This window comes from Crocodylus siamensis, chromosome 8, assembly GCF_052110815.1.
Source record: "Crocodylus siamensis isolate JL-2025a chromosome 8, ASM5211081v1, whole genome shotgun sequence".
Taxonomy (NCBI): Eukaryota; Metazoa; Chordata; order Crocodylia; family Crocodylidae; genus Crocodylus; species Crocodylus siamensis.
This window is the reverse complement of record NC_143402.1, coordinates 17,370,553-17,398,544: the sequence shown is the minus strand read 5'-3', so window position 1 is coordinate 17,398,544 and position 27,992 is coordinate 17,370,553. Positions and strand designations below refer to the sequence as shown.

The 27,992-nt window shown below is 37.9% G+C and overlaps 1 protein-coding gene across 5 annotated transcripts in view; it reads right to left on the bottom strand.

Moving 5' to 3' along the window:
- The window catches only part of ATRX (ATRX chromatin remodeler), a 147,353-nt gene that overhangs the window by 71,774 nt on the left and 47,587 nt on the right, over positions 1 to 27,992 (bottom strand). For all 5 annotated transcript variants that reach the window (XM_090060998.1, XM_090061001.1, XM_090060999.1 and 2 more), the window contains 8 exons: positions 22,554 to 22,626; positions 15,612 to 15,742; positions 14,934 to 15,113; positions 8,086 to 8,179; positions 5,660 to 5,759; positions 4,144 to 4,323; positions 3,601 to 3,742; positions 577 to 686 (listed from right to left, as the gene is read on the bottom strand). In XM_090060998.1, the coding sequence (XP_089917124.1) occupies positions 577 to 686; positions 3,601 to 3,742; positions 4,144 to 4,323; positions 5,660 to 5,759; positions 8,086 to 8,179; positions 14,934 to 15,113; positions 15,612 to 15,742; positions 22,554 to 22,626 (1,010 nt within the window). The remainder of the gene's footprint in view (positions 1 to 576; positions 687 to 3,600; positions 3,743 to 4,143; positions 4,324 to 5,659; positions 5,760 to 8,085; positions 8,180 to 14,933; positions 15,114 to 15,611; positions 15,743 to 22,553; positions 22,627 to 27,992) is intronic.

Sequence of the window (27,992 nt, the reverse complement as noted above, 5' to 3'; positions counted from 1 at the left end):
CTTTTTCAACCTGCCTTCAGCTTAAGCAGCACAACAAAAATAATCAATTTATGAGCAAACAGGTCTTTCAAACGTGCCAGGCAAAATTTATATTCCAGGGGCCACAGAAAGAAGGATGCAATTTAAACAGCAAACATAATAATAATAATAATAATAATAATAATGCATTAAAGAGCATAAGGTACTTGAAAAAGAATACTATTATTACAAAATCAGAAAGGAACCATGTTTTATAATTTTGAATCATGAGGAAACAATACATATTACTTATAGTTTACATCACACACTACCATTCCAGTATACATTTAACATCTCATTCTAGATATTTTAAATTAGCACAATGTAAACACCCAGTAACTTCAGAGTGCGTGGACACATTTTATAACTCATAAATACATAAACACCAACTCTCTCAGAACATTACAAAAATCTACTTCCTCTTTTTGAGGAAGGCCACAGCCTGGAAGACAGGATGAGCTATGTCTACAAAACCACAAAACCCATTAAAACTTGGATGATCAGGAGAATTAAGTCTGTACTAAAAGATGTACTATGTCAGAAGTATTTGAACCTTACCTGTAAAGTTTTCCCTAGACCCATACAGTGAGCAAGAATGCATCCAGAGCCTGGAGATGTCTTTGTTTTTTTCACAGATTCACAACAACAGTCCCACATGAACTGAACACCTGGAGAAAATGTTGAAGACATCTTTTAAAAAAAAAGTATTATAAACATTAACTTCAGGGTCTTTTCTAAAAAGATATAGGTGAAATTACCATGAAGTGGATGCACAACTGTTTGAGATCACACTCTAAAAATAGTTGTCAACACTCTGCTATCAAACTGTAAAGGTATTTGATGTCCTGCACAGGTGTGTCCTGGGCCTCATTCTAGTCAATATTTGCATTAATGACCTGAAAAACTGGACTAAAGGATATACTTATATAATATGTAGATAGCACCAAGCCAGGTAGATGAGACCAGAATTCAAAATAATCTTGATAGATTGGAGAAATGGTCTGAAACTGACATGCTGAAAATGTGGTGAAGGATGGTGTACTTAGAAAGAAATTACACGCTCACTCTATGGGAAGAGCTGGCTAGGCAGCAGCACTGCAGAAGAGTCTCAATAAGTCTCTAACAAAATAAATCTCAGTTCTTTTAGCCTTTCCTCCTAGAGTCAAGTTTACAAGGCTTCTAATCACTGTTAATGCACTCCACTGGACTCCTTATTTGCCCACATCTTTCCTGAAATGAAGTGACCAAAACTGGACACAGGTGAAGTCTCAGCAGTGCCAAGAAGAAAGCGAATCACTTCACTAGTTTGTAAGTAACACTCCTATTAATACAGCCTAGAATGCCATTGACCTTTTTGTAACAAGAGCACACTCAGTTTATCGTCCACTGCAACTCCCAAGCCCTTTTCTGAAGTACTGTGGCATAACCAGTCATTCCCCAGTCAGTATTTGCACATGTGATTTTTCTGTCCAAAAGTGCAGATCTTTGCACTTGTCCTTAGTGAACTGCATTCAATTAACTTTGATTTTTGACCATTTCTGCAATTTATCACTTTGAATCCTAAGGCCACTCCACCAGGGTGTCTGCAGCTCCATCCAAACAGACACCATCTGCAAATTTGTTAAGTGGGCACTTAATCCCACCCTAAGTATACAGTCAAAAAGCCAGAGGCTGAATTGATTTAATCTTTGCAGTTTAGTCTAAACTACGTAGACTGAGCTGATACATAAGTGAACAAACATTCACTTTTGATTCCAGAAATACAGCCACATGCCTGCAGTGGCTCAGGCCAGAAGCTTGGGGGGGCACTACAGCACACTTTGCTACTCAACTGGAGCATACAGCTTGGGCCAAGGCTAGCATGCCCATCTTGCCAGGGACAGTTTGCAGGGAGGTGCAAAGCATCCTGAGATGCTGGGGGAGTGCGAGTTAACTTGAATCTGGAGGGGATTTGGGACAGAATTTCAATAAACCAATTTAACCTAAATCAATTAAGTCTGATACTGCATTCATCCAGGTTTATCTTAAACTAGTCCCAGGTAGGAGAGCACTGATATAATTGGCTGGCTATCAGATAGGCACTAATAAAAGGAGAAACGATGTTAATGACTATTGGCTGGTTTTGGTCATTGTGGCCAATAATTACAGCTGCGTTTCCAGAGCACCCTGGCAAGCACAGTTCGGTCCCTGCACCATGGTAAACTACAGGTCCTGGCAACCAGTGGAAGGGGGAGGAGGCACCAGGGAGCAGTCACAGGGCACCATACTCAACAACAAAGGGACTGTTACCAACTCCTGCTGCTGCCATGGCAATGCTCCAAGCACAGCAGGGGCCTAAACACTGGGACTGCTGCAGATATGTTGGGCTGTGCAAGGGTGAGGTAAGGTGCCACATGAGGGACATTTTGCTCTCCCAGGCACCAGGCAAAAATGGCTTCTCCCCAGCGTCTGTGGGAGCTTGGCTGTGTGGAGCCCACCAGCACTGAAGCACCAGCATGCTACAGGGCTCCAAATGCACCTGGCACTGCTGTCCATGTGAGGGTCAACCCCATCTGCCTAAGACAGCAGCACAGGTTGCACAGGCAGCAGGGCTGCGGACAGTAGCGATGGGCGAGGGGACAATGTGCGTGAGAATAAGGCAGTTACCGCCTTCCTCCTTGAAGGCTGGACCAGGCAGGTTAATTTATGTCAGTAGCTTAAAATGCCTTGCACTATTACTAAATATAGGTTATCAGATCAGCCGATGTGGCTGGTGAATCATCGGGTAGGGACAAAGAGAACTTTGTCAGGGCACCCCTAGTTTCAGCCACTTTGAAAGCAGTTTACACACACTGAACTTCTGTTACGTTACAGATTTCAACCCATTTCCAATTACTTATACCAGTTTATGTGCAATGTCTGTTCCTGGCCCAAAGCATTAATGAAAATATTAAACAACACAGACCTCTTCCCAACTAGACACTGAGCCACTGATGATTACTTGATGAACATAAGTACTGTAGTTAAACAATCACATATCCACCTTACAGTACTTTATCTAGTCTTTATTTCCTTAGTTTTCTAATGAGTACGTCATGGGAGCTCTTGTCAAAAGCCTTGCTAAAATCATGATAACCATTTTTTATTATATAAAAAGCATGTTACAGAGAAGAATGTGATCAGTTTTCTACGTCTACTGGGGACAGGCTAAAAACCCCAAGAAATGTGAGGCTAAAGTATTAAAACAAAATACTATCTATTAGGGTGGTAAAATAAAGTAATATCAGGTATGATTCATTCTCCCTTAAAGCAGGCAGGAGGAAAAGGGTGGGATAGAGGAAAGGAAAGAAAAAGAAGGAAGGTCTTTCCCAGCCCTACATTTCACTGATTTTACGTTTCTACAGAAAATCAACAATGCTAAGTCTGCATTCATTTTCTTCAGATTAATGTGTTCCCAACAAAAGAAAAATTAAGAAACCTGTCAAATTCTACAAATTTTGTTATCTTGAATTGATCTTTCAAACATCTTCCACAGTCCCCAGCAAAAGTATTAAAAAGAAAAAAACCCAAAACAATTAAACAGTTCTCTTCATAATTTCTTACCATCTACTTGATGTGGTTTCAGTTTAGTAACTATATGTCTGTTAACCTGCACCAATGGTTCTTTGGTTTCTTCATCTTCATCTAAAACCAGTTTGGTTGTAATAGGACACTTCAGAGGTGAAGCATCTTCTATTTCTATCACCTGAAAGCAAAAAAAAAAAAAAAAAAAAGCATACTGCATAATAGGAATCCACTGCCCATGACTAATTTGAGTCCTTCTAGAGACAGACAAATTCAGAATAGCAAAACCCTTGTTTGCTAAATTCAAAAAGATTATAAAAAAAAAACAAACCAAAAACCTAGTTCTTTTATCTTTTCCCATGCTGATTTACAGGATTTGTTTCCATGAAAAACTACTTACTGAAGGATGGAGAATTTGCAAAGTTATAAGTTTCATTTTCATGAATGATTTGTATGCTTATATAAACCTACATTTTTTTAAAAACACACTATATTTTTTACCTTAGCTAAATTTATGCCTTTAAAATAGCACCAGCATTTCAATTACCTAGCAATATTCCACATACAGTATATAAAACATACCTCTCTCAGTTTCTCTCTCTCTCGCTCTCTTTCTGCAATACGTTTTCTTCTTTCTTCCTCCTCTTTCAATGCATTTTGTGTCTCTGTTCTAAGCTTATCATCTTTAATAATCTTTCTGATTTTCTTCCTGCCTTTTCCAGGAGATTTTGAATCATCATTCTCTTCCTCCTCAGAGTTGCTCTATTAGAATTCAAAAGAATTGATTGTTAATATGAAAAATAAGACAAAATATTATAATCCTGACTTCTGAACTAGTGGTCAAATTCCTGACAAACAGGGTTCCTTTAGGCACTGGGGAATATGTCTGATTTTTAAACCAGTTAACAACCAGCACAATCTAAAACAATTATTACAAACTCAAAGACAGTTTATCGTTCTTTATATGATTTTGTAATCATGAATGTGTGCTAACTGCATTTTTATGCAATTATGAATGTTTGCTACATTAGTGGTACTTTCAAATAAATGTTAGGTAACACGATTTTAGAAAATGTCCTTCCCTTTAACTCAGCACATGCATTGATATTCCCAAATTTAACATCGCCAGCAATTCCAGGTATGAAAGGCATCACGAAAATCTACAAGTTCTTCTTCCCTGTTTCTCCTGAATACCAAAAGATAGCTGATCTCTCTACCACTACCTGCTGCTACTGCTAATAAAGACACATCAAGCATTTAAATTTCAAATTTAGATTTGAAATTGGGCTTGGCTATAAAGCAATTTTGGAAATTTTCTGCCATCAGGAACAGAAAAAATCTCCCATTGGGAACCTAAGGGCAAGGGATTTTTTTTTCTTCTACTGTTCAGCTTAAATATTTAAATTTTGTGTACTGTTTTAAACAAGGAGGAAAAAAGTATTTTGACTAAAAAAATTCTCTGAATGGACCGGGATATCTTGAATTTATATGCTAACAAAAAAAATAAATATAAATCTCAAGCCTTTGCTGGAATGTTCAATTCACTGCAAGCTGTATCAAATAAGACTTGATTATAAGACAACCTACACACGTGTGCGCGACCAATACAAGTCTAGATGAAATCATGCTGAAATAAGTTTAGTTGATACTGTGGCCAGCTTTGGATCCTTGATTGAAAACTCTTCCACTTAGACACCTACAGTATGTTGTAAATTGAAAATAGTTGAGCAGACTGAAGCACTGATATGAATATTCTTTCTTTCTTTCATAACGAATCAAAACATATTTCAGTGTGATTTCATCCAGCTCTGCATTTAAGTCTTGTATTGCAGAACATGTGCCAAAGGGCATGCACTATTATTTGAGAAGAGTTAGCAAAAGGTTATCTGCACATTTGAAGTTTCATTACTACAATTATTTGCTGAATTTTAATAGATTCAAAATGTTGCAAAATATACTGAAAAAGACAAATGTCCCATCCAACCCTTTGGAAATGCATGATCTAGAGACCAAACTACCCTGACAGCTGTTATCAAAAATCACAGAGGTCATTATGCTGTTTCACCAGTTCATTCAGAACAAACATTCTGACCAGTACCTTGTTTTCACTGGAGGAATCCTCCTGAACTTTAATGCGTCGCCTTTTCTTTTTTTGCTTGTAACTGCGGTTTTCTTCTGCCTCGGCTTTCTTAGAAGATCTAAAAATATTAAAACAAAAACAAAAAACCCCCACTCATGCTTTGCCAAGAACGGATAAAAACGTTGATTTTCTTTTTATGAAATATTCTTCCATTTAATACAGGATATTTCCATCCCTCGCTAAAATGAAGTTACTTATATTTATAAATACTTCACTAATGCCATAAAAGCAAACTAAGCATTCGCCTAGAACAGGGTAGGCAACCCCAAGTATGCATGCCAGAGCCTGGCACGCAAAGGCATTTTGCTTGGCACTTGCACCTCAGGGAAGGGGCCAGGGCTGCGCAGCCACATCAAGGATTAGGTCCCTCATTGCTCCTCCACCATCCACCCCAGCATCTTACAAGTCGAGGCTGCAGGTGTTTTAGGCACTCTACCCAAAAACGTTGCCAACTCCTGGCCTAGAATGAAGCTACTCTACTAGCTTTTTCCTATCCTTTTACAACAAGTACATCATATCAGTTTTCTGGTTTGTTTCTGCCTTTAATAGACATAAAAAATTATATTTTCCCACGCATGGACTGCCATTGCCAGATATGCAGTAACACCAAGTTACAGACCTTATCAAGGTAAATTGTAGCAGTTTTACCTAAGTGATTCCACAGTTTCTATAGTGGTGAAGAAGCAATTCCACACAAATTTTGTAGTAGTTGAACACAAAATGTGAACTGTCTGAATGGATGTCACTTTTGTGGGACAACAGAAACAAGGTAATTGATTATTTTCAAATAATCTCTCACAAGACACAAATAATAAGGATCCATCTTAGATAACTGCCAAGCAGCTCAGGATTAAAAAAAAAATACTTAACTGTTAATAAGAATCCACTGTTCTTAGACTGCAGCACATTTTGTACAAAAAATACTTAGTACTTTGACAGTCTTATCCTCTTGCTAACCAAGGCTTAAAATTCTCTGCCAGCACATACTGAAACTCTAATTCAACTGAACTTCCTGGCTATTGCTGGTCAGTCAATTTGCAGAAATGAAAATCATTCCAATACCATAATTCTAATTTTAGGCTCATATACACAGTGTAAACAGAGAACCTGGGACTCTCTGTTACCTCAAGGTGGAAATCAGCCCAGAGAGGGAGCACAGTGTGCTAGGCAGGGCACAGCTACAATTGGGTTGCCATAATTACTGGGCAACGAGATCAATTAGCAGGGACCTGCAGACAGCCCAGGGTACTCTCTTGACTGGAAGGGGGCAATGTCCTGGGAAACATAAGCCCGGGGCCTCAAGTCAGTTGAGCCCTGCAAGCCACAGGGTTAGGAGCTCCTGGCCAGGAAAGCTACTGCTACCAGGGAATGCTAAATGAACTGCTGTGCTACCTTGGGAGAGCAGTGAGGCTCTGGGAGCTCACAGGGATATAACCCAGAGTTGAAAGGTTATGCGGATACCAGAGGTGAGGGAAAGTTTTGAAGGAGCAGTTGCTGGGCCCAGAGGGAAGATTGTTATAGCCAGCGGGCTTATCTTTTGGTTCCAGTTCATGCTGGTTGTTTGGGTCAGGACTGTGAGGGGAGGTATTTGGAAGTCCCATGGGTGCCCTAGGGGCACATGATTGCCTTGAGCCCTGCCAGGGGCAAACTCAGAGCAGAGAGGGTTGAGCCTGGAGCAGGGCAGAGCATGGAGCTGCAAAGCCCAAGGCAGGGCCAAGGAGCCCGGCACCCAAGAGGGGCAGCAAACTGGGGGTAGGAGCCCAGCAGCCCAACAGGGGCAGAGACAGGGGCCCCACATCCGAGAGAGCAAGACTAAAGCTGGTGCCTCAAAGCCGGGCCCAGGCGAGAAGGCACAACCAGAGAAAGGGGGTGGAGGCTGAGGAGGCCAAACCCCAGAGAGTGACAGTACAGAAACACCTGAGGCATGGGACATAGTGTAAGAGCAGAGGGAGCCATGTAATTAGCCCTTAAGGCTTGTAGGTGCCCTGGGGCACCCAGGTAGAGAGCACCCCATGCAGCTTAGGAGCTGGGTCAGGGCCAGCAGTGCAGGAGGGACCTGCTGGCTAGTGGTTAGAATAAGTCTTGCTCTAGGACTTTCTAGTCAGCTTCCCTTTCTATGAAAAAGGTACATCAAGGCACGGCAGGAGAGAAGGAGGTGAGGGCCTAGAGGCAGAGCAGGGCATGGGTTACTGAGCCACCAGGGAGCATCACGGCCATCGCTGGGACTCTAAGGTACTACACAGGCCATATAAGTCAACAGGAGTATCTGGATTATATTCTTTGAAAACATACCCTCTGTCTGAAATGCTGTGATTAAAAAAGTCATTGAGAAGGCAAGATTGCTTAAGAAAAGGTTATTTAAGGTGACTAAAACTTACTCATACCTTGTTCTACGACGCTGGTCATCTTCAGACTCACTAACTTCTTCACTAACTTCAGATTCATGAAACTCTGAGTCATTTGAGTCATCGCTGCTCACTTGAAAAAGAAAAAAATATATAGACTACCAACCATTGTTATAAACTAAAGCAACATCAATGTAGCTTTTCTAATTTAAAAAAAATATGTTTATTATATATGCTGCAAGCTGCACAAACTTATTTCGGCCAATACCAAGCAGAATTCAATATGCTGCTAATAAAATGCGTCATGTAAGGAATAACAATATGAGACTATGAGAAAGAAGTGACTATGTGGAGCAGGGGTAGACAACCTAATGTAGCAGGCACAAGTGACACAGGCAACCTCCGCATGCCTCACATGACAGACTGGGGAGGGGACAGGCAGCACAATAAAGCAGGGGAAGGGGAACAGAGTGACACACAGGAAGGGTACACGGCTAATTTGTGGCATGCCTGACACATTGGCCCCTACCACACCATAAATTAAACCCTGAAGTAGACGGTTGGCACAGAAGATCGATGGACTTCATAAACATAGTAATTATCCAATGCAAGTTAGGAAAAAACACTCAAAAAAAGCAATAAATACTTATTTTAAAGAAACTTTGTCAGGTAGCCTGATTTTGTTAAAGACCTTTGTCTTAATACAAATATTTTCATGATTGTTTTTAATTTACTGCAAATGGTTCTTCTTGGATTTAATTTTCCCCTATTGGCCTAGTATATGAAAACCCAAGGAGGAAACAAATTCCCATTCTGTACGCTAAAAGGTAAATTAGATGGAAGTCTAAATAATCTATATTAGCAAGGACTAACCTTTTTGGTAGGCATACCACAAATTAACCATGTACTCTCTCCAGGTGCCACTCTATTCCTCTTCCCCTGCTTGATCTACTGCTCTGCTTTCTGCTCCCCAACCTGCGACTCCCTGACTTATCTGTTGCTAGGCTTTCCGTTTCCTAGTCTGTGCTCCCTGCCTGTTCCGTTTCCTATTTCCTGCTCCACCTGCCGCTGTGCTACCCATCCCTTTCCCATCTGCCACATGCCACACACAAAGGCCGTCATGCCACAAGTTCGCCACTCCTATTCTATATGGCAATTAACACAAACTGAATGCATTACACAAACATGTCCATAGGTTTTTTTACTCCAACACTGCCCCTACAATTATAACATGGCTTAGCAGGGAACTTCAGTAAGCTAAAATCACAAAAAGGAAGCTTCTAAGAAGTGGAAACTTGGACAAATAACTAGGGAAGAATATAAGAGCATTGCTCAGGCATGCAGGGATGAAGTCAGGAAGGCCAAAGACCAATTGGAGCTGCAGCTAGCAGGGGATGTGAAGGGTAACAAGAAGGGCTTCTATAAGTATGTCAATAGCAAGAGAAGGATCGGGAAAGTGTGGGTCCCCTTACTGAATGGGGGAGGCAACCTTGTGATAGAGGATGCAGAAAAGGACAAAGTGCTCAATGCCTTCTTTGCCTCAGTCTTCACAAGCAAGGTCAGTTCCCCAACTACTGTACTGGGCAGTAGTTTGATCTGCTCCCCACATGCCCTTTCCCTCCCCCAACACCGGACTTACCAGCTGGAGGCAGCGGTATTGGAAATCAAATTGGTAGCGGCTGACAGGCTTCCTTAAACACCAGCCCCCAAAAAATCTCTAATGGTGCACCTCTAGTAAAAGTCCATGGGGCCGATGGGATGCACCCGAGGGTGCTGAGGAAGTTGGCTGATGAGATTAGAGCCACTGACCATCATCTTTGCAAACTCAGGGTAATCAGGAGAGGACCCAGATGACTGGAAAAGGGCAAACATGATACCCATACCTAAAGGGAAAAAGGAGGATCCACGGAACTACAGACCGGTCAGCCTCACCTCAGTCCCTAGAAAAATCATGGAGCAGAGCCTCAAAAAAATCCATTTCTAAACATTTGGAAGACAAGGTGGTTAGGAACAGTCAGTATGGATTCACCAGGGGCTAATCATTCCTGACCATACTGATTGCCTTCTATGATGAGATGGCCGGCTCTGTGGGTGCAGGGAGACCAGTGGATGTGGTGTACCTTGATTTTAGCGAGGCTTTTGATACAGTCTCCCACAACATTCTCGCAGACAAGCTAAGGAAGTATGGGTCGGATGAATGGACTATTGGGGGGGGGGGGCTGGGAAACATGACTTAAGAGGAAGTACTGAGGGAACTGGGCTTATTTAGTATAGAGAAGAGACCAAGAGGGGACTTTAGTAGCAGCTTTCAACTACCTGAAGGAGGGATTGAAAGAAGACGAAGCTAGGTTGTTCTTGGTGGCAGATGACAAAACAAGGAGCAATGGTCTCAAGTTTCAGTAAGGGAAGTTTAGGTTAGATATTAGGAATAAATTTTCTTACTAGGAGGGTACTAAAAACACTGGAACAGGTTACCCAGAGAGAGGTATATGTTCCAACCTTGGAGGTTTTTAAAACTTGGCAAGACAAAGGTTTGACTGGGATGAGCCAGCTGGTGATGGTTCTGGTTTGAGAAGAGGGTTGGACTAGATGACCTCCTCAGTTCCCTTCCAACCGTAACTTTCTATGATTCTATTTCTTTCAAAGTAAAAAGAGAAAGAAGGTTTTATATCTTCAACCATTTCAGACAACCAACACACACGCAAAAGTAATTTAAAAAACTGCCTCTCAGCTATGTTCAAAGTAAAAAATCAAATTTCACTATAATGTGACTTGACAAAGTCAGACTTCATGGTTTTAGCTTTTCACAACAATTTGGATTCTACTTTCCCCAGAAGACCAACGAATTTAAGGGATGTATTAGGTAACAAGAGACTTCAGGAGAGTAGCATGCATCTTCATTGATCCTTTTTCCCCTCATAAGCCTGCTCATGCCGCCATCACATCTTCCCTTGCACTGTACCACCTCACAAGAGTTCCTTGTAGGAACTTCAAGGCTTGTCCTGGGGCCTCCCCAGTGAACAAACATCGGAAAGTCATTTGCACTCTACAAACATCACATGCCATCACCTGCTTACAGTGCCCCTTGGCTATTTACGTTGCACAGATGGGGCAATTCCTACAAGAGAATGAATGACCACTGTTTTCAGATCAATTCCAGAAAGACACACATGTCGGGGGCAGAACATTTTAACCTCCCTAGACATTCCGTCACTGACCTCAGAGTGGCTGTTCTTAGATAAAGAAATTTTAAAAGCCAACCTGAAATGGAAACTACAAAACTAGCAATCATCTACGGACTGGACTGTATTAATTGTGGCCTATTGATTCTTATCTCAAGACTATGGATTCTTATCCCATTACCTGGATTAGTTTTGATAACCTCCATGTCCCTCAGTGGGGTAAACAGCTTCTGCCCACCTAGTCTCTCCCAGCAGTGCCTCCTCCATTATCCTTCCTTTTCCCTACCCTTAGTATTCTAATCACTGCTTCCTACAGTTCCTCCATAGCATCTAATTAAGTAAGCTGCTACTTACGTAAGCTTAAACAACATCTGATTTAGTTAGTGCATGGCTATAAATAGGTTTCACATTTATCTTAGAACAAACCATTTAATCCTGGGGGAAAAAAAGTGCCATTTTAAGGATGTCAGCGTCTATTGTTCTGGATAAATCCTAGAAACATTTTTCAGATGAGGTTGAAACAATTTATGTAGAGATATTATAAACTATGTCTACACAGTTATCCTAGGACTGCATTACTAAATCAATGACAGAAAAGCAGCATTGCATTCAGCCATTCAACTAAACCCCAGTTAGAAGGTAGCTGTGTGTTCACACAAATCCCGAGATGTCCTGGAACAAAAATAACACAGGAACAACTACAACATCTGTTCCTAATCTAAAGAAGTGTAAGTCTCCCCTGCCCTTTTCCTACCTTTAGATTAATATGGTTAACTACCCCTCTTTGGTATCTCCCTTCCATGGCTGCTAGTCAACCTGGTTAATGTGTCCAAATTAAAAAAAAAAAAAAAAAAAAATCATGAATCAAGCCTTTCAAAATCATAAGCAATAAATGCTGGCTTCTTTTTATTTGCTTTCTATGTATATATGGGGCAGACTTACACATTTACAAGCTTTCCCTCAAAGCCACATGAGCTAAATACTTTCTATATTAGGTGACTATCAACTCTCATAGCCTCATTTACTCATATAGTCTCAAACCCTTAATAAAAATAAAAAATAGAATCAAGACAGGAATCAGGTAATTAACAAGGCAAAGGGCCCCAGTAAGTGGCCTGACCATGCTTAGTTTAGCATTTGTTTGACAATATATGTATTGTGATCTTAAATATATAGATATATATTTAAATATATAAACTATATTTAAACTATATATAATATATGATAAACAACTATAAAACTGCAGAGACAGAGAATAAATATAGGTATAGGAGGTATTATGAAATGTACTGATGCAATAGGAGGATGTTTTATTGTATTAGGAACAAGCATGACAACTGGCAAACCATGGTTTAGGCAGAGACAGACAGACAGTGAAAATGCTAATGTTGGCAGGATGGAGTGCAGTGGGCCATACAGATACTAAGGGAAGAGAAAAGTTGGGGGATTGGTATGCCAAATGTCAACTCCAGAAGGCCTAGGAAGATATCCAACAGGAATGGATCAGGGAAATAAGAGCTTTCAGTGTTCACAGGGAAAAACAAGACAGGGAGGCAGTGAAGCTTCCAGCTAGATCTGATCAGTTCCTGGAACACAGAAGGTAATGATGCAGTAACAAGTCAAGAAGGATAAAATGGAGCAAGAGACAGGGGTTCTATACTAGTGCTGGAATCAGCAAGCATAGAACAGCTAGACTCTTCCTCATCCAGTTGAAAGTATTCCAATAAAATGCTTCGGCACCTGTACATACTATGGGTTTTAATCCTCATTAAAAATTAAATAGGTTTATAAAACGTAAACTTGTTTATTCTGGAGCGTCACATCAGTGTTTGTACGCACCAGGTTTTCAAACCATTTAAGTCTGGTCCCTGGCAGTGCCACAGGACAGTGGAATGGTCTAGTGCTGCCTCCTACAGCCTGGAGCCCCCCACCCACTCCATGCCTTTGCTTTACCATGCAGCTGTAGCTGGCAAACCACATAGGAAAAGAAAAAAGTGGAAGCAATTCAAAAGTGAAAGCAATCTGAAGGGGTGAACTACAATGAAGTTACAATGTTATCTGGTGGACAAAGAGGCTCATTGCACGTCTTTGAATGCCTTTGTGTTTGCACACAACAAATCCATGGACATGTTCCCAATGAACCAAACTAAACTAGGTCCAAGGAGTTTTAGTTTAAATGAGCCAGAAGGACTTTTAAAGTTTCCGGAAAGCCCACTGGTGCAAACAGCATTTACAAAGGCTCCTTGCAACTAATAACCGTGAGGGCAGCATTATAGCTATGTACTGTAAAACTGTTTTCTAACAGAGTTCATATTTTGTTATAGCATTTTAAAGTGTTTGTTTGAAATAATATTACAACTGCTTTTGGCCTTTGGATTTAATACAGAAATTTTAGCTGAATTTGTTAACTGACCATCTATTAAATTTCAATTAAAAAAATATGAGGGAATACTGATAAACACACTGCAATGCAAGGCAATTCACCTTCAGGTATATGGAAGGATGCAAATGAGGATGATATGCTAGCTTTAATTCAACACTAAAAATGTAATTCATACATTCAATTTGTGCACTAGTGATAAACAGCTCTAATTGCTTTTCTTCCAATGTCAATAAAATCATCCCCACACTGACCAAAATAGCATACTTAATAGAAAGTACCAAGTATGCACTATTAATATAAATTCCCGGCACATGTACCAAGAAAAAAATTATAACATCCGTTTCCTTAGCTCCTTAAGTCAAGTAAAATAAAAAAACCCTAGGTGTCATTTAACAGCGCCACCTGCTGTCCAAGTGTGAACCATATTAGAAAGCTCGCAATGTTGCAAAGATTAATCCACCACTACAGAGGAAATTTCTATTGACATAAGAGCTACATAAAGTGTGAAAGAGAAATTCCAGAAAAGACAGGAGAGGAAATTAAGTTTTCATGAATAATACATTTTAGATTTGGCTTCTGTTACTTGGGATTAAGATTTCATGACTCAACCACACTAATCCAATTTGGGGAGGCATTAAGTAGAGAGAGAAGTTTTACTATCCAGTTACATTCACTGCTAGTGTTATAAATAATAAAACTAACAAGTGACCATAAAACTGAGCTTTGGGGCAATGGACATGAAACTGAGCTTGGGACAAGCTTAAGGAGGGTTGTGGATATAATCAAACATTTTTGTTCAAAAGTTGAATTCTATTTAAAATGTTCTGCTTTTAGAAATGCTGAAAACCTTAAAACTTTTTTGTTCTTCAATAAAGGAAATTTGAGTTAATATCACCATTTAGATTTGCTAACTTCTGCTGCCCCGACATGTTTCAAAACAAAATTATTCAGCTGATCAAAAATTTACCAAATACATTCAATAAAAAAGTTACTGAAAACCCTTTTTCATGGGGCAGTTAAAAGTAATTTTAAAAGTTAGTGATAAAATACTGTTGGCTCATCTCTTCCAGTAGATATAAGAAAAGAAAATATGGACATGAGACATTTAAGGACACTGGTCTCCTGTGTCTCTGAGTGACTACAAAAAAAAGGAGGAGTAACTGATGGTGCCAAGGGATGAAAGGAGATGTGTGGAAGTCCCAAGTCTAGAATTCAGAAAATTCTTTTCTCTACAGAAAATCTCCATGCTACCCTACTTTGGACATGGTTTCATTGCAACATAAATGCACATACTTGTCACACAAACATAATTTTTTTTTTACCTTTCCTTCTATTTCTGTGTTTGCCTTCTTTAGGGTCTTTAGATTTTCCCTTCTTTTCTTCCCCCGATTCTCCGTCACTCACAGTTAGCTTATGTCTCAGCAGCCTGTGTCTATATCTAGGTTTCTTTGATTCTTCATCATCTGAATCTGATTCAGAATTCTCTTCCTTTTCATTTTCCTCTGTCAAAGAGAAAATTCAGCATAGAACTCATATTGGTAATGGCTTTCCCATTTAAATTAATTGTGGGCAAATGTTATGCATCATCAGGAAACTATAAACAAACACATAGCTGTATGTTGGTATTACAAATATTCTAATTTTGCATAAGACAACACATGAATTAGCAGCTATGCTTACCAGTAATACGTATGTCATGTATTTTAATGGTTCATCTTTTTTTAATGAATTGCACGTTACTCAATATACTCAGAGGTTTTATGAACTGGTTACAAAATCTGGCACAAAAAAATAAAAAGATCTTGAACAAGTCAAACAAAGAATAATCACAGAACCATGCAAACCTGCTGAACTGATCTCAGTAAGATTACAAGTGACTATTGATTTGTTAGGTTTAAGTTGGCCAGAATTTACTGACTTTATTCTAATTTTCCACTGGAAACTTTTTGAAATTTTGACAGCTACTAAAGCACCAGTTTTTGTCACTTGTTGGTGCTCACCGTCATCTCCTGTGTTTTCATTTTGCTTTCCAGTTTTCTTTTTTCCTTCGTCTGGCTCTTCATCTGAAGATGCATCCTCATCAGAGGAAAGATTGGCTTTGATTTCTTCTAAAAGCATTTTCTTGGCAATTCTTTGAAGTAAAACAAAACACACCTAAGTATGCCATTGCTTAAACAAATTGGTGAATGACAAAGCTAGGCCTACACAATTCAGAACTTCAGAAAAAGATCACTGAGAGCTGCACAAAAATGTGCATGGAGAAAAATAATGGCAGTAATGACAGGTTATCCTAATTTCTCATGTTTACATTAAGGTGTTAATCTGTTTTATGAAAGTCTCTATAATGCTCTTTAAAAAAAACCCTTACATTTGGAGATGTTTTAAAAATTTAAGTAACTTTTAGTAATTTGAACCTTTTCATTCTCTCCCCGCCCCAACCTCTTGTACTTTTTTCAGGCCTCATTTTCTCTAGTCAGTTGTGCTGCAATGAGGCTGAACCCATTCATCTTATTAGTTCTATTGGTTTCAAGAACATGAAGATGCTGTGTATCATATCCCTAAGGCACAGATCATCAAAGATACTTAAGGAATCTTAACTCCTTTGAGAATCAGTCCCTAAATGATTATGGACAGCAAAAGCTTTAGCAACTGTAAAATGCTGGGTGATTTGCCAGAAGCAAGTTATAAAAATGCAACAAATATTCAACAATTTTCTATACTATTGATGCCAATTTTGTCCTACTCAGATAATATGATTATTTTTGGTTATGCCCATTCTACCTTAAAGAAACGGTGCAGCAAGCAAGATACTGAATTACAGTACGTGGATGCTGTCTCCTGGTGGTCAATGGCTAGTAAAACTATGGACATAATATTGGAGGAGACTTATTACCCTGAGATATTTACCAGCACCTCCTAGGCAGTGACTCATGAGTGACAGAACAAAGTCGTATAGATTTGATAACTTCTGAAGAGGTAATCTATCATTTCACTTCCTACCCAAAATAATGTTTGCTCAGCTTCCTCTAGTCTTACTACAAAAATCTTTTCAGTTAGAAATAACATAATTCAAAGTATGGAAAAGTGCTGTAGTACTTGCAACAAAGAAAGAGCTAATATGAAAATACATACAGGGGAATATAACATGATGTACCAAAAGGGACAACAAAAAATATCATGAACTTGATCAGAAACCTACATTTTAAATAATAACAAAAAATTCCTGAATGAAACCAGTCTTTAGAAATGATACTAAAAAGAACTAAGAAGGAACTATAACCAATGTATCTTTTTTCTATGTAGAAATACATATATTAATACCAAAGGGGAAAGTAGTTATACATAATAAAAAATCCATTAAACTGAAAAGTAATCAACGCTTCATTTAAAACAGGTAAAGAAAAAGTAGTCCCTAATGTATTACTCTCTATACTGTGCAATTCAAATGAACTGGTTCAAGTTATTCGACTGAAACATTAAATAAAAATACAAATCAAATATTTTATTTTCCAGCAGGCAGCATCCCCAAAACACTGCCAGCTTTTGCAATCTCTGCATCGTTGTATCATCCCATTTTTAAATTGTACTTTAGCTATACAGTATTTTCCACCTTTTAATATGCAACTATAAGTTCAAATCAGAGCATAAGGAGTAATAAATGTGCAATGACCAATTTAAAAGTAAAAAGGGAAATTGGTGAATTTTTAAAAAGTAATTTTTTTTTAAAAGTATGAAGATGGTTATGGTCAAACAGATCTACAGAATTAAGTATGCCAAGACATTAGAAAACCATTTGAAGAGAAAAGGCTCCCCATATTTATACAATGGACTTGAACATGATTTAAATCTATGCTTAAAAAGAAAGACCGTACCTAGAATGCTGTTTTAATTATTTATAAGAACAGATTTCACTTTGTGGATCTGACCTCAAGCTTAGTGAAGTCTGTAGACAAAGTCCCATTAACTTTAATGGGCTTTGCAAGAATCAATGTAAAGTATTAATAAATATATATAACAGCCGACAGGAGGATTAAATGGTAACTCATATTAGGTGAACACCATTTCTTGTGGGTTTTAAATCTTATTTGTATAACTAACTTCTAGTTTTCTTGAAAATAACATTAACTGGATTACTTAAAACGGTAAATGACTTATTCTTTTCTTACTTTTTTGATAAACACATGCATAAGTATTAATCTTAAAATTATATGATACGGCATATGCAGAGATCAAATAAATCATAAGCAACATCAACAGGCTGCTTAGCTGTTAAGTGGGAAAGGGAAAAAGATGGTAAATCTGAAAGGGCTAAAAGTGCTGTAGCTGTAATGGCTATAGATCTGAAGGAAGGCACTTTGTGCCCAAAACCTTGTTCAATTTCCCCTCCAACTAGAAGTTGGTCCACTAAAATATATCACAAAAAAACTTTCTGAAAGTATATTTAATTCTGCAAATATATTTTAAAGTCAAAGTCCCCAAGCACTATCCAGCAGCAGTGCACCTGATTGATTTTGATTTCAGGTCATCCTCAATAACAGCAGAAGACAGTTAAACCCTTAGAATGAATGATACTTACCTGGTATTGCAAGCTACTGTGTGTGCATGTGCATCTATAGATCTAGATATAGATCTCTCTATTAATGTATAATATACATTTATAATACATCTATAAAGATGGTTTTGATTCTTAAACTAACGAATATTAATTTTCTTTTAAAATAAGAACAGAATATATCCTGCTAATAGAGACCTAAAAGATGTATTTGCCAATATTTCTGTATATACAAAAAAAGTTACAGAAGAACGTTGCTACTTCTCTGCTCAAGGTCATTGGCCTTAATAGCTGAACTTCCTTAGGCTGGACACCTGTAATGGCTACTAAATACACATGTCTAAGATGACTGGATTTATAAATGACTGCTTCTATTTTAGGAGACCTAAATTAAACATTCAATTTTTAGCTAGTGATTAAAAGGGTCTAAATGCTTCTTATTAAAAACTACAGCATAGTACAGTAGAGTACAGCACAGCTATTTCTTTAACAGAAATGACATTCAAATTTTAGTCATTTAAAACTATTCCCTGCCCTATGTTTTGCTGTCCCGGTGTTGTAAACTAACAATGAAAAGTGCATTTAGATTTTATGACATTTTTTCTACCTTTGGTACAACAACATGGCAAAAATATACCAAAGTACACGAGCAAAATTAAGGAGAGAACTAAACAGATAAAGCCTTCTCAATACTTTTGTTAAAGGTCTTGCATAACAGCAATCATATAATCAGGATAAGCTAGCATTTGGCTCTTGAAATTAAAGTAAAATTATATTTAGTCTCTATAACATCTATTTCTACTTCCAAATATAGGCAGAATCCTATTTTGGAATAGTTCAAATAAGACGTTTCAAGATGAACAGTTACTTAAACTGATTAACCTTCATCCTTTTCAGTACCTGCATCAATAAATTGTCCAAGTACCAGGACAACACAAGTTATGATCTTATGAAAATCTCTCACCCCAAAGAACTGTGATAATTAAAACACTGCATATTTTTCTGGAATCAAAGACCTGAAGCAGTTCCTTAGTCAACATCAGTCAAATGTTTTAATATACAAGTTAAAAACATGGGAAGCCATATGATCTAGTGGACAGGACTAGATTATCCACTACAGGTGAGGAAATCTCTCCTCCACTCATCTTCGCCCCTGACTTGCAGATCACGTGTAAATCATTTGACTTCTCTGGGCTTCCATTCCCCCTCTTGATCCTGTCTGAATAGTCTGCAAGCTTTGAGTCAAGGAGAGCTTCTCCAGATATGCTTGGACCATGCCTTCCATAGTGATGCCCCATTGTCAAGTCAGGACTGCCAGACACCATTATAAACTAAATTAGCACTATAGTTAAGTAATTTTAAATTTAAATTATTTGGTTATATGTGTTATCTTAAAATATTCATTTGTAAACTAAACAGGTACCAGATATCTTCTAATTTGTGCTAGCAAAAAATATTTTCCAAATTAGATAACTCGTGATCATTTTGCTGTCTTATGCACAAGATAGAGCTACCTTAAATTTATCCTTCATATTCCAGAAATAAAGGGATGTACATGGGATCCTCATTCTGTGGATTTAAGCCCACATTACACAGTCTCATTCTTCTTCATGAATTTGAGAGCTGAAATGACGGACTTGCTTTCTGCTTGAGTTATATCTTGAGGATACACTGATATTGCTGTAAAATTAACTAAAAGTATCCGAATTCAACTAAGAATTAGTGTGTTAACATTCCTAATTCGAACTCATCAGAGATGTCCATAAACACTTAATGTTTAAGTTGTCCAAATCAAGACATTAGACAGAATTTATTGCTTCAAGAAGCTGCATCATTTTATTACTAAAGAATAACTGAATTAATTTCATCCTGTGGCATATTTAAAAAAGTAATTCTACTGAGAAAAGAGTTTAATATAGGGTTGAATATAGTTTAGTAATATAGTTTAATATAGGCTGAAATGCCACACATCATAAATCACTTTTTTCCACGTTAATTAGCCCAAACTGTCAAGTACTTTGTTCTATATGCTGTATTACGTCTTTGTAGAAACAATCTGATTTTCAAACTTTCAGATGTTGTATTAAATTAAATGCTTGGACAAGAAAATGTTTTACAAAAATTTATTGCATCCATCAAATACTTAAAGGCATTCTGCATTAATACACTATTTACCTCTTAATAAACAAGACTACTGCAAACATATTAAACAGTACCATTTAAAAGACTGGAAGGACCAATAATAAACAAATACACAACATGAAATGAAAGCATACAGCACTGTCTGTCATATTATGACCCACTCAGATATTGCACTTTGGCAAAAATGATTTCAAGATTTTCAATATTTATGTCATGCACATCCAAATGAATGCAAACAACAGAATTTCTAAACTAGAGACTTGCAAACACAAGAGTGCCCACACTATAAATATACCATAGGTACTAAAGTACCTTCTTTGGCCTGGTAGAAAATAGGCAACTTGTCAGAGTAGTAGGTAAAATGTTTAACACTTTTAGTGTTAAGTATAGAGAAAAACAAACCTTAACTATTGAAATGTGTTCCACCTTTTTACAATGTTGTATCACTCAATGATTACGGTGCCAAATACAATGCATGTTGAATGCAGTAAGACGGCAGTTATGAATTACACATTTTTCTGAAGGTTGACAAAATTATTTGTTGACAGATACCTCCCCACCCTAAGAAAAGTATATTCAAAATATTTCCTAAATAAAAAAAATTAAACAACTGTTAATCTTAAAAGAAATTATAGAAACTGATTTTTCCACAAGCTAATGTTATATTTTCTGATTAATTTTGTTTAAGATCAACTGGGAAAAGAGCTCATCTTCCAAGCTAAAAGCTTAGATCTATCCGTTAATGTTTTTACTGTAAAAATACAACTTTTGGACAAATGCCTGCCCTTTAAATTGGTTAAATTATCACCAGGAAACACCTAAGAAAATGTGGGAAAATAGGAGTGATATTAAAGCATCATTTAAAAAAAACAAACAAAAAAAACACACAACTTGAATTACAAATGTTTAAGTGTTCTGTTTATGACCCTGTGCTGTCAGTCCCTGAAGAGTGACATTTTTATTTTTTTGCTTATTTACAGAACTGAAAAATAGGCAAGAACTTGATTAGCAGCAATATCTCTATGCCCAACTGAGGTCCATATTGGATATAAAGTGTTTTTAAAAATTACTTCAGTTATGTATCAAAGATCAGACTTGTGGAACGAAGATGCTAATGAGGCTCAGAAGCAGAAAAAGCAGGTGCCATCAGCAACTGTGCAGCAAGCCAATTAAGCTGGTCCCACATATATTATATGGCAAAAAACCCCAACAACCCGAGTTTCTGAAATACTATATAAAATTTTGTGAAACCCTTTTTTTTCTTTAAGTCTACAATAACTTCTCCTGCTTGTAACATAGTATTTAGCCCGGTCTTGTTCAAATAATACTTTGTTTGTGCTGTGTATTTATGAATTAGAAAAACCAAACTGTTAAATTTTGTTTTATTATCTATGAAAGCTTTTTTTTTTTTTTTTTTTTTTGACTACATGGTATTAGTAAAATATGACGGCTTTAAAAAGCTAAAATTCTTATATAGGTTTGTGTCTTTTTTAAATTAATTTAAAAAACTTTAAAACCCAGAACTTATTCAGGCCCAGATACTGAAGACACTATGCACAGGCTTAATTTTACACACACAAGTATCATTTGATACTTGATATCAGTTAAGCCTATGCTTAAGCACTTGCAGCATCAGGACCTTAACAATCCCATCAATGATTTCAGGTATTCCTTAACAAATTAAAATTCAACTTAGCAGTTGAAGAAATCCATGAAAACAAGAAAATGTTTTCTCTTTCTCATGAGAAAAGGTGTTTGACAGAGAGACAGAGCGAGACAGAGAGAGAACAAAAAATATAGGAGTAAAAAAAAAAAAAATACTGAAGATCAATCAGTCTGTAAAGATTTTATCACTGCATATTGCACAGATGGTAATATTTATCATCTATTCATGTAACTAGCAGAAATTCACATTTGTCAAAATAGGCTTTTACCTGCCTAAATTAAGAACTTGTAACAAAACCCACATTTTCAATGGGAACATAAAACGGACAGTGCTGCAGTGCATTTATAACACACCCTATGCAAGGTGTGTTAGTTAACACTTCTAAATATTTTCTTTGCATTTCTGGATTTTGGCCTCTGTTTTCTGGCCTCTCGTTCAAACTTGCGGGAAGCCTGTGAGCGAGTCGTTACAAGGCAGGCAGTCCTGGTTTTTACAACCTGCTTGCTGTTCCGTTGCGCCGGTTTGCGCCCACGCCTAGGGTGTGTTATAATCTTTTTTAAGTCCTTATGGATGGAATCATACCTATTCTCAGGATCGTCATCATCTTCCTCCTCCTCCATTGGAACAGCCCCAGATTTAGTCTCTCCTTCATCTCCTAGTGGGGGAGGAAGAAAAAAAAAAGGGTACAGTCTATGTCAAGTGTAAAACCAGCAATATATAATTAAAGGTTCTAGTGTCTGGTCACCTGTTCCTCAATAAAGTACACTGATTTAATGGTAACTTGATAAATAATCCATCTCGAGTTGCAGAATAAATGCTGCCTCCCCCTACAAAGCTATTAATAGATTTAGCAATACCAAGCTTTTGAAGCAGCAGACCTGCATACATTATTTCTATCCAAGTAACACATTTTTAGTACTATATACAATTAAACTGTAATTTGATAGTCTTTACTTCAAAGTATGCCAGAGTTGAATATTCTGCTCTTCCAAAATTTTAAGAATTCAGCAGTAAGACATTAATATTCATGCCACAAATTGAAGCTCTTTCACCAAATTCATGTGGGTTGAAAACAGGACCAAACAAATATAAAGCAATACTATCCACCTCCAAACAGATGAGCCATAGCACTGTCCTGTCTTAACACAAAATATTTCTAGAGTAGCTGGCTCCTGTTGACTCTACTTTCCCCTTTAAAATAGCAGGGGAAAAGCCACAAAGATATTTTTATGTTGAAACATGCACTCTTACACAGAGACTTGTATTTTGAGAACTACACTCAGTGACTTCAGGTATAAATTGCTTCACATTACTGTTCCACTGATGAGGAACTTAAATAGGGCAACAAGAATAGCAAGCATGTGGGATAGTTACTCAGTCTTCTCAAAAGGTTTAGGTGCACTGCCTCCTCTCCACCCCCTTAATGGTAACAATGGGTGTGCGTGTTGCGGGGGGGCGTGCAGGGCGGGTCCTTCTTCAGGTTTGACCAATCACCTCCTTGGGATCAGAGAACCTTTTCTGCTGGCTCAAGCCAGCAAGGCCTGGCAGGCTTCTTCACCTTCCTCAGTCTTAGGGAGGCACAGGTGAATTAACAGTAAGGTTTTAGTAATATGTACTATGAAGCTGAAAGTGCTAACCCAGCCCAGGAAAGTCTAAAAAGGACCAGCTCCAAGATATAACTGGTATTAAAAAGAAATTTGCTGAAAGACCATCTACCTTTAGCAAAAGGGAGATGTAGGACCAAATTCTAGTCTACCTATTACAGGCTTAGGTCCAATGCTATTCCACCCTGTTTAAACTCCTGAAAATCCACTAATGCATCACAGTGTCATCCTCAGCCTTAAATCTATCACAATAAATAAATAAATAAATAAATCAGCAAGGAGGAAGAGAATCCATTCACCTTTTGTTTTAAAAGCTTTTCAGAGACTTCAGCAGCCTGGTATTGAATCACACTTCAGTGCCTTACACATGAAGTAAGTTCTGGCCCTCAAAGTCTCTATAAACAGGTTTCCTTAGCCACCCCATCACAGCTACTGCTACCTGCCCTTTTACATAGCATAAAAAGAGGTGGGGGGCACATAAAGTACATGATGATATGGTGCAAGGCCTTTTAAATCACACTTCAACCTCATTTTAAGCGAACACCTGATTTGAACCAGAACGAGGAAGGCATATAAAATTTTTCCCCAGTACTGAAATTAATGAAATTACAGATTATTGTTTTGCATCCATCCCAACTATCTGACATTTTTTTCTTACATGGCCTACTTAAACCCAGGAGTCAACAGGCCTTATATGCTGATGCCAGAAGTCAACCTAAAAGGGGAAGGAGGCAAAATGTCTTGTAGTTACACAGGAGAAGAGATGATATTCTTATTCAGACATTACTACCAACTGTTTTAGTTGATATATAGGTTTACTTTTCGCTCCAACTGTTTTAAAACTTTCATACTGAATCTTTCAAAATGCCAACAGTGTATCAGACAAAATGTATTAAAATTACACCCTAGTAACTAGCTTGTGGACATTTAGCCAAACTGAAAATGTAATTTTAATATGTATCTTTTTAAAGTTATTTTAGTGTTATATACCATATTTTCTTGCATTTAAAATGCCTTAGGATGTAAACACCACTTTCTTGATAGGCAGAATGAAGAAAAATGTATTTTCCATAGTTATAAGTATGATTACATAGAGCAGGGACAGAGGCTGACTTACTCTCCATTTTTCCTGCAGGAACAGTTAGCAGATAGCAATACTGTCCTATGAAAAATTAGCTTGATTGGTGGAACATCCAGACCATTGAAAAAGAGAAACTGTCATTAACACGTGTGGAGTGCAGAATGAGCCATTAAGTCAACTAACTCCCTCAACTGGAGTGGTACCACAACTGCTGAACTGTGAAGCAAGAATCAAAGCAGGGAGTTTCCTATTCTAGGCATAAAACTAATTTCCCTGTTTGATACATGCACCCCAATTTTGGAGAACAGATTTTCAAGAGAAATCTGTGATGTATGTAAAAAGACACGGTATTTGTCTCATAGTTCAGTGATATTTAGCACTGCTACTGGTGGATTGTTCCCACTTGGAAACTAGATCAGACATTGTACAGAACACCAGTAAGAAAAGGAACTTGCTCATAAAGAGTTTGTTATAACTATTTCCTGTAGCTTTCAAGGTTCTCAGTGTATTATTACACATTGATGGCCAGCCAGCTACCAGCAGCAGAACCCGATATCAGGGGACCTACTAAAAAAGGATAAAATGTGAGTAATCCTTGTATCTAACACCTAGTCAGTAGGGACACCAAGCAGATAGTGCAAGTATAAGAATGGCTTTCTTTTCCATTACACTTGTAGGTTACATCTTTAATATGCTCACAGTTAAGACTTCCGTTCTTCCTTTAGCTTTGTGGGACTTCAAAATATATTTTAAGCAAAAGAGAAAGCTGAAGGCACAATTCAATCTCCATGCAAGTCCAAGGTAAAAAAAGATTCCTCCTGATATCCAAATGGTAAGTTCTTCAGTAGCCAGTCTTTTTAACATCATGCCATGAGGCATCTGACCCAGTTAACCTCAACTGTTTGAGGACAATCACAATTTACAAATCCTTATTTTCCCCTCATTACCTGTTTTACCTTTAACAGAACCTTAATTATTCCTACTGCTGGTTTATTTCTTTTTTTTTTTTTTTTTTAAGAAATTATTCTAGTAATTCTTCTTACTAAACTATAAAAATAAAATATCCCAGTAGTGTTTAAAGGATGCTACAATATTTAAAAATACTTGGGCTACAGACATATCCTGTTCTTTACATAAAATTGTACACTCTGGTTCTTTTCTGGTGCTGTCAAAATAAATGTTGTTTTGTACGGTATCATTACGATTTGTACTATCTGCCTCTCATTGAGCAGACTAATTTAAAGCCCTAAATGCTGACAATCATTGAGATAAGCTTTACGTTTTCATTGGTTATCTTTGGATGATTTCCTGAAAACATTACAGCCATTTTAAAAAGCTGGGTTTTTTTATTTTAGTGCCACTCTTGTTATGTATTTATACTGAATGGCACAAAGTTGCATAAATGTAATGACATACTGAAGAAAGGATTAATAAATCACAGCCATAGTTGGATGTAGCATAACTGCTTTTTCATGTTACTCCATGCCATCAGATAGATTTTCATAGGACTGGGGCAGAACTGACATTGCATGTACTTAGTGTTCAGACATACAAGGTCTCTCACAGACAGCACCGTCAGCTGGAACCACGCAGTGTCAGATGTCTCTCCCCACGTTCCAATATCAGGACATAAAAAAAGCTAAATCCATCCATCCTAAAATCACCAGTTCAGAAGCCAGAATGCTGAGGACTCCAGAAAAGGAAGAAAAGAGGGTATATTGTAAGATCCACAGTACTCGTATTCTTTCCTCACGTTGCAAAATGGAGCATCAGGAAGAACACAAGGTAAATAAAACTGTCTAATCCAGGCAGAATTCCAAAACCACTTGAGGAAAAATTGAGTATGAAGACCCAGTACTTTTTGCCTGCAAAATGTTGTATAGAGATATTCAACAAATGAGCTTTGAGCTCACTGATCTCTTAACAAAGGTAATAACCTTTCTACACTTTGATGCTACAAGGAACAGTTTGAAAGCAGTTCTGAAGTGGGATCTGAGAGGAAGATTTTGAGGTCCTCCCATGTGTGCCTCAAGTTTTTGCTTTGCTAAATTCAGATATTGTTGGGTGTGAGAAAACTCTGCTAACAGATAACCACCTGAAATTACCACTGTAAGAGAGCTGAATAAAAGACAGAATATTTTAAATTCAGCATGTACTAGAGAATCTTCGCTATTCTGGACTGTACTAGGTTGCACTGGACTCCTCACGTGAAGAAATAACCATTCAAAGAGGTCAGCCTAGTAAATGGCTTCCTGGTCAGAAACTAATTCAGTAGAGCTTAGCAGGAAGTAGTCTCTGTTTATGGCACACTAATCAGCCAACATCTAGATCCTCAGATGCAGGGAATTCAGTGGAAATAGTTCCTGATGGCAACTCTGCAACAATATGGTCTGAGCAGTCTGGGAGGTATATCTGGGGTGCAGCATGTCTGTCAGCTAGAACCATCTTTTGCAGTTATGGAACTATAAAAAAAAGAGAATGGTTTTGTTCCACCTGGTCTTGGGAGGAGGAAAGAAGAGAGGGCGATGTCTCAGCAGGAGGAAGGCATTCCATAACAAGCCTAGATTCAACATCTCGAGAGTAAAAAACAAGGCAAATAACTGGTTGTGTATTGGTGGCATATACATGTCTGTTATAGGCTACATCATTTGAATACTGTCACTGTTACAGATCTCTACAGTAAGCTGTTTGGTGACAGACCCGTCTACTTCAGAGGTCTGATAGGTTGCTGACAACTTGTGGAAGGTGAAAGGCCACTGGATCACGTCACTGACATTCTGCTCCTAACTTGATCAATTCCTAGCACATCATTTATTAATTTACTTTTTTATTTACAAAACATATGGCAGAAATTCCATCTGTTAGAATCTATGCTATGGAGTTTCACAGTTATGGTTTAAAATGTAATTTATGTCTCCTAAATTATAGGATACAAGTTCTGTATTACCCAGGGACCAGGTCTTTTGCACCTGCAGGCGTTTCAAAAGAGGACCCATTTCTGCCTCTCATATGTTTGGAATTAACAGCAATTCCAGAAAACAGCATCCCCGTTCATATGTTTTGAATCTACCCATCAATTCAGCTATGAGGCAGCATGCTGTAGAACTACAACCTGTTTCACCTGGTATTTCAGCATACAGGCTGATCTCAGCCAGCCCTGATGGAGACCGGAAAAGTCTGGTAAGAGGCTTCATTCAGTTGTATGCTGACATGAAACTGACCAGACTGAGGCAAGTCTATGCCACTATAATCTGTTTGATCTTATTCTGTTCAACATCTAGTGCAGCAATAGGATACGTTCTTGGAGCAGTAGATGTTCTCCAATTCAAAATACAT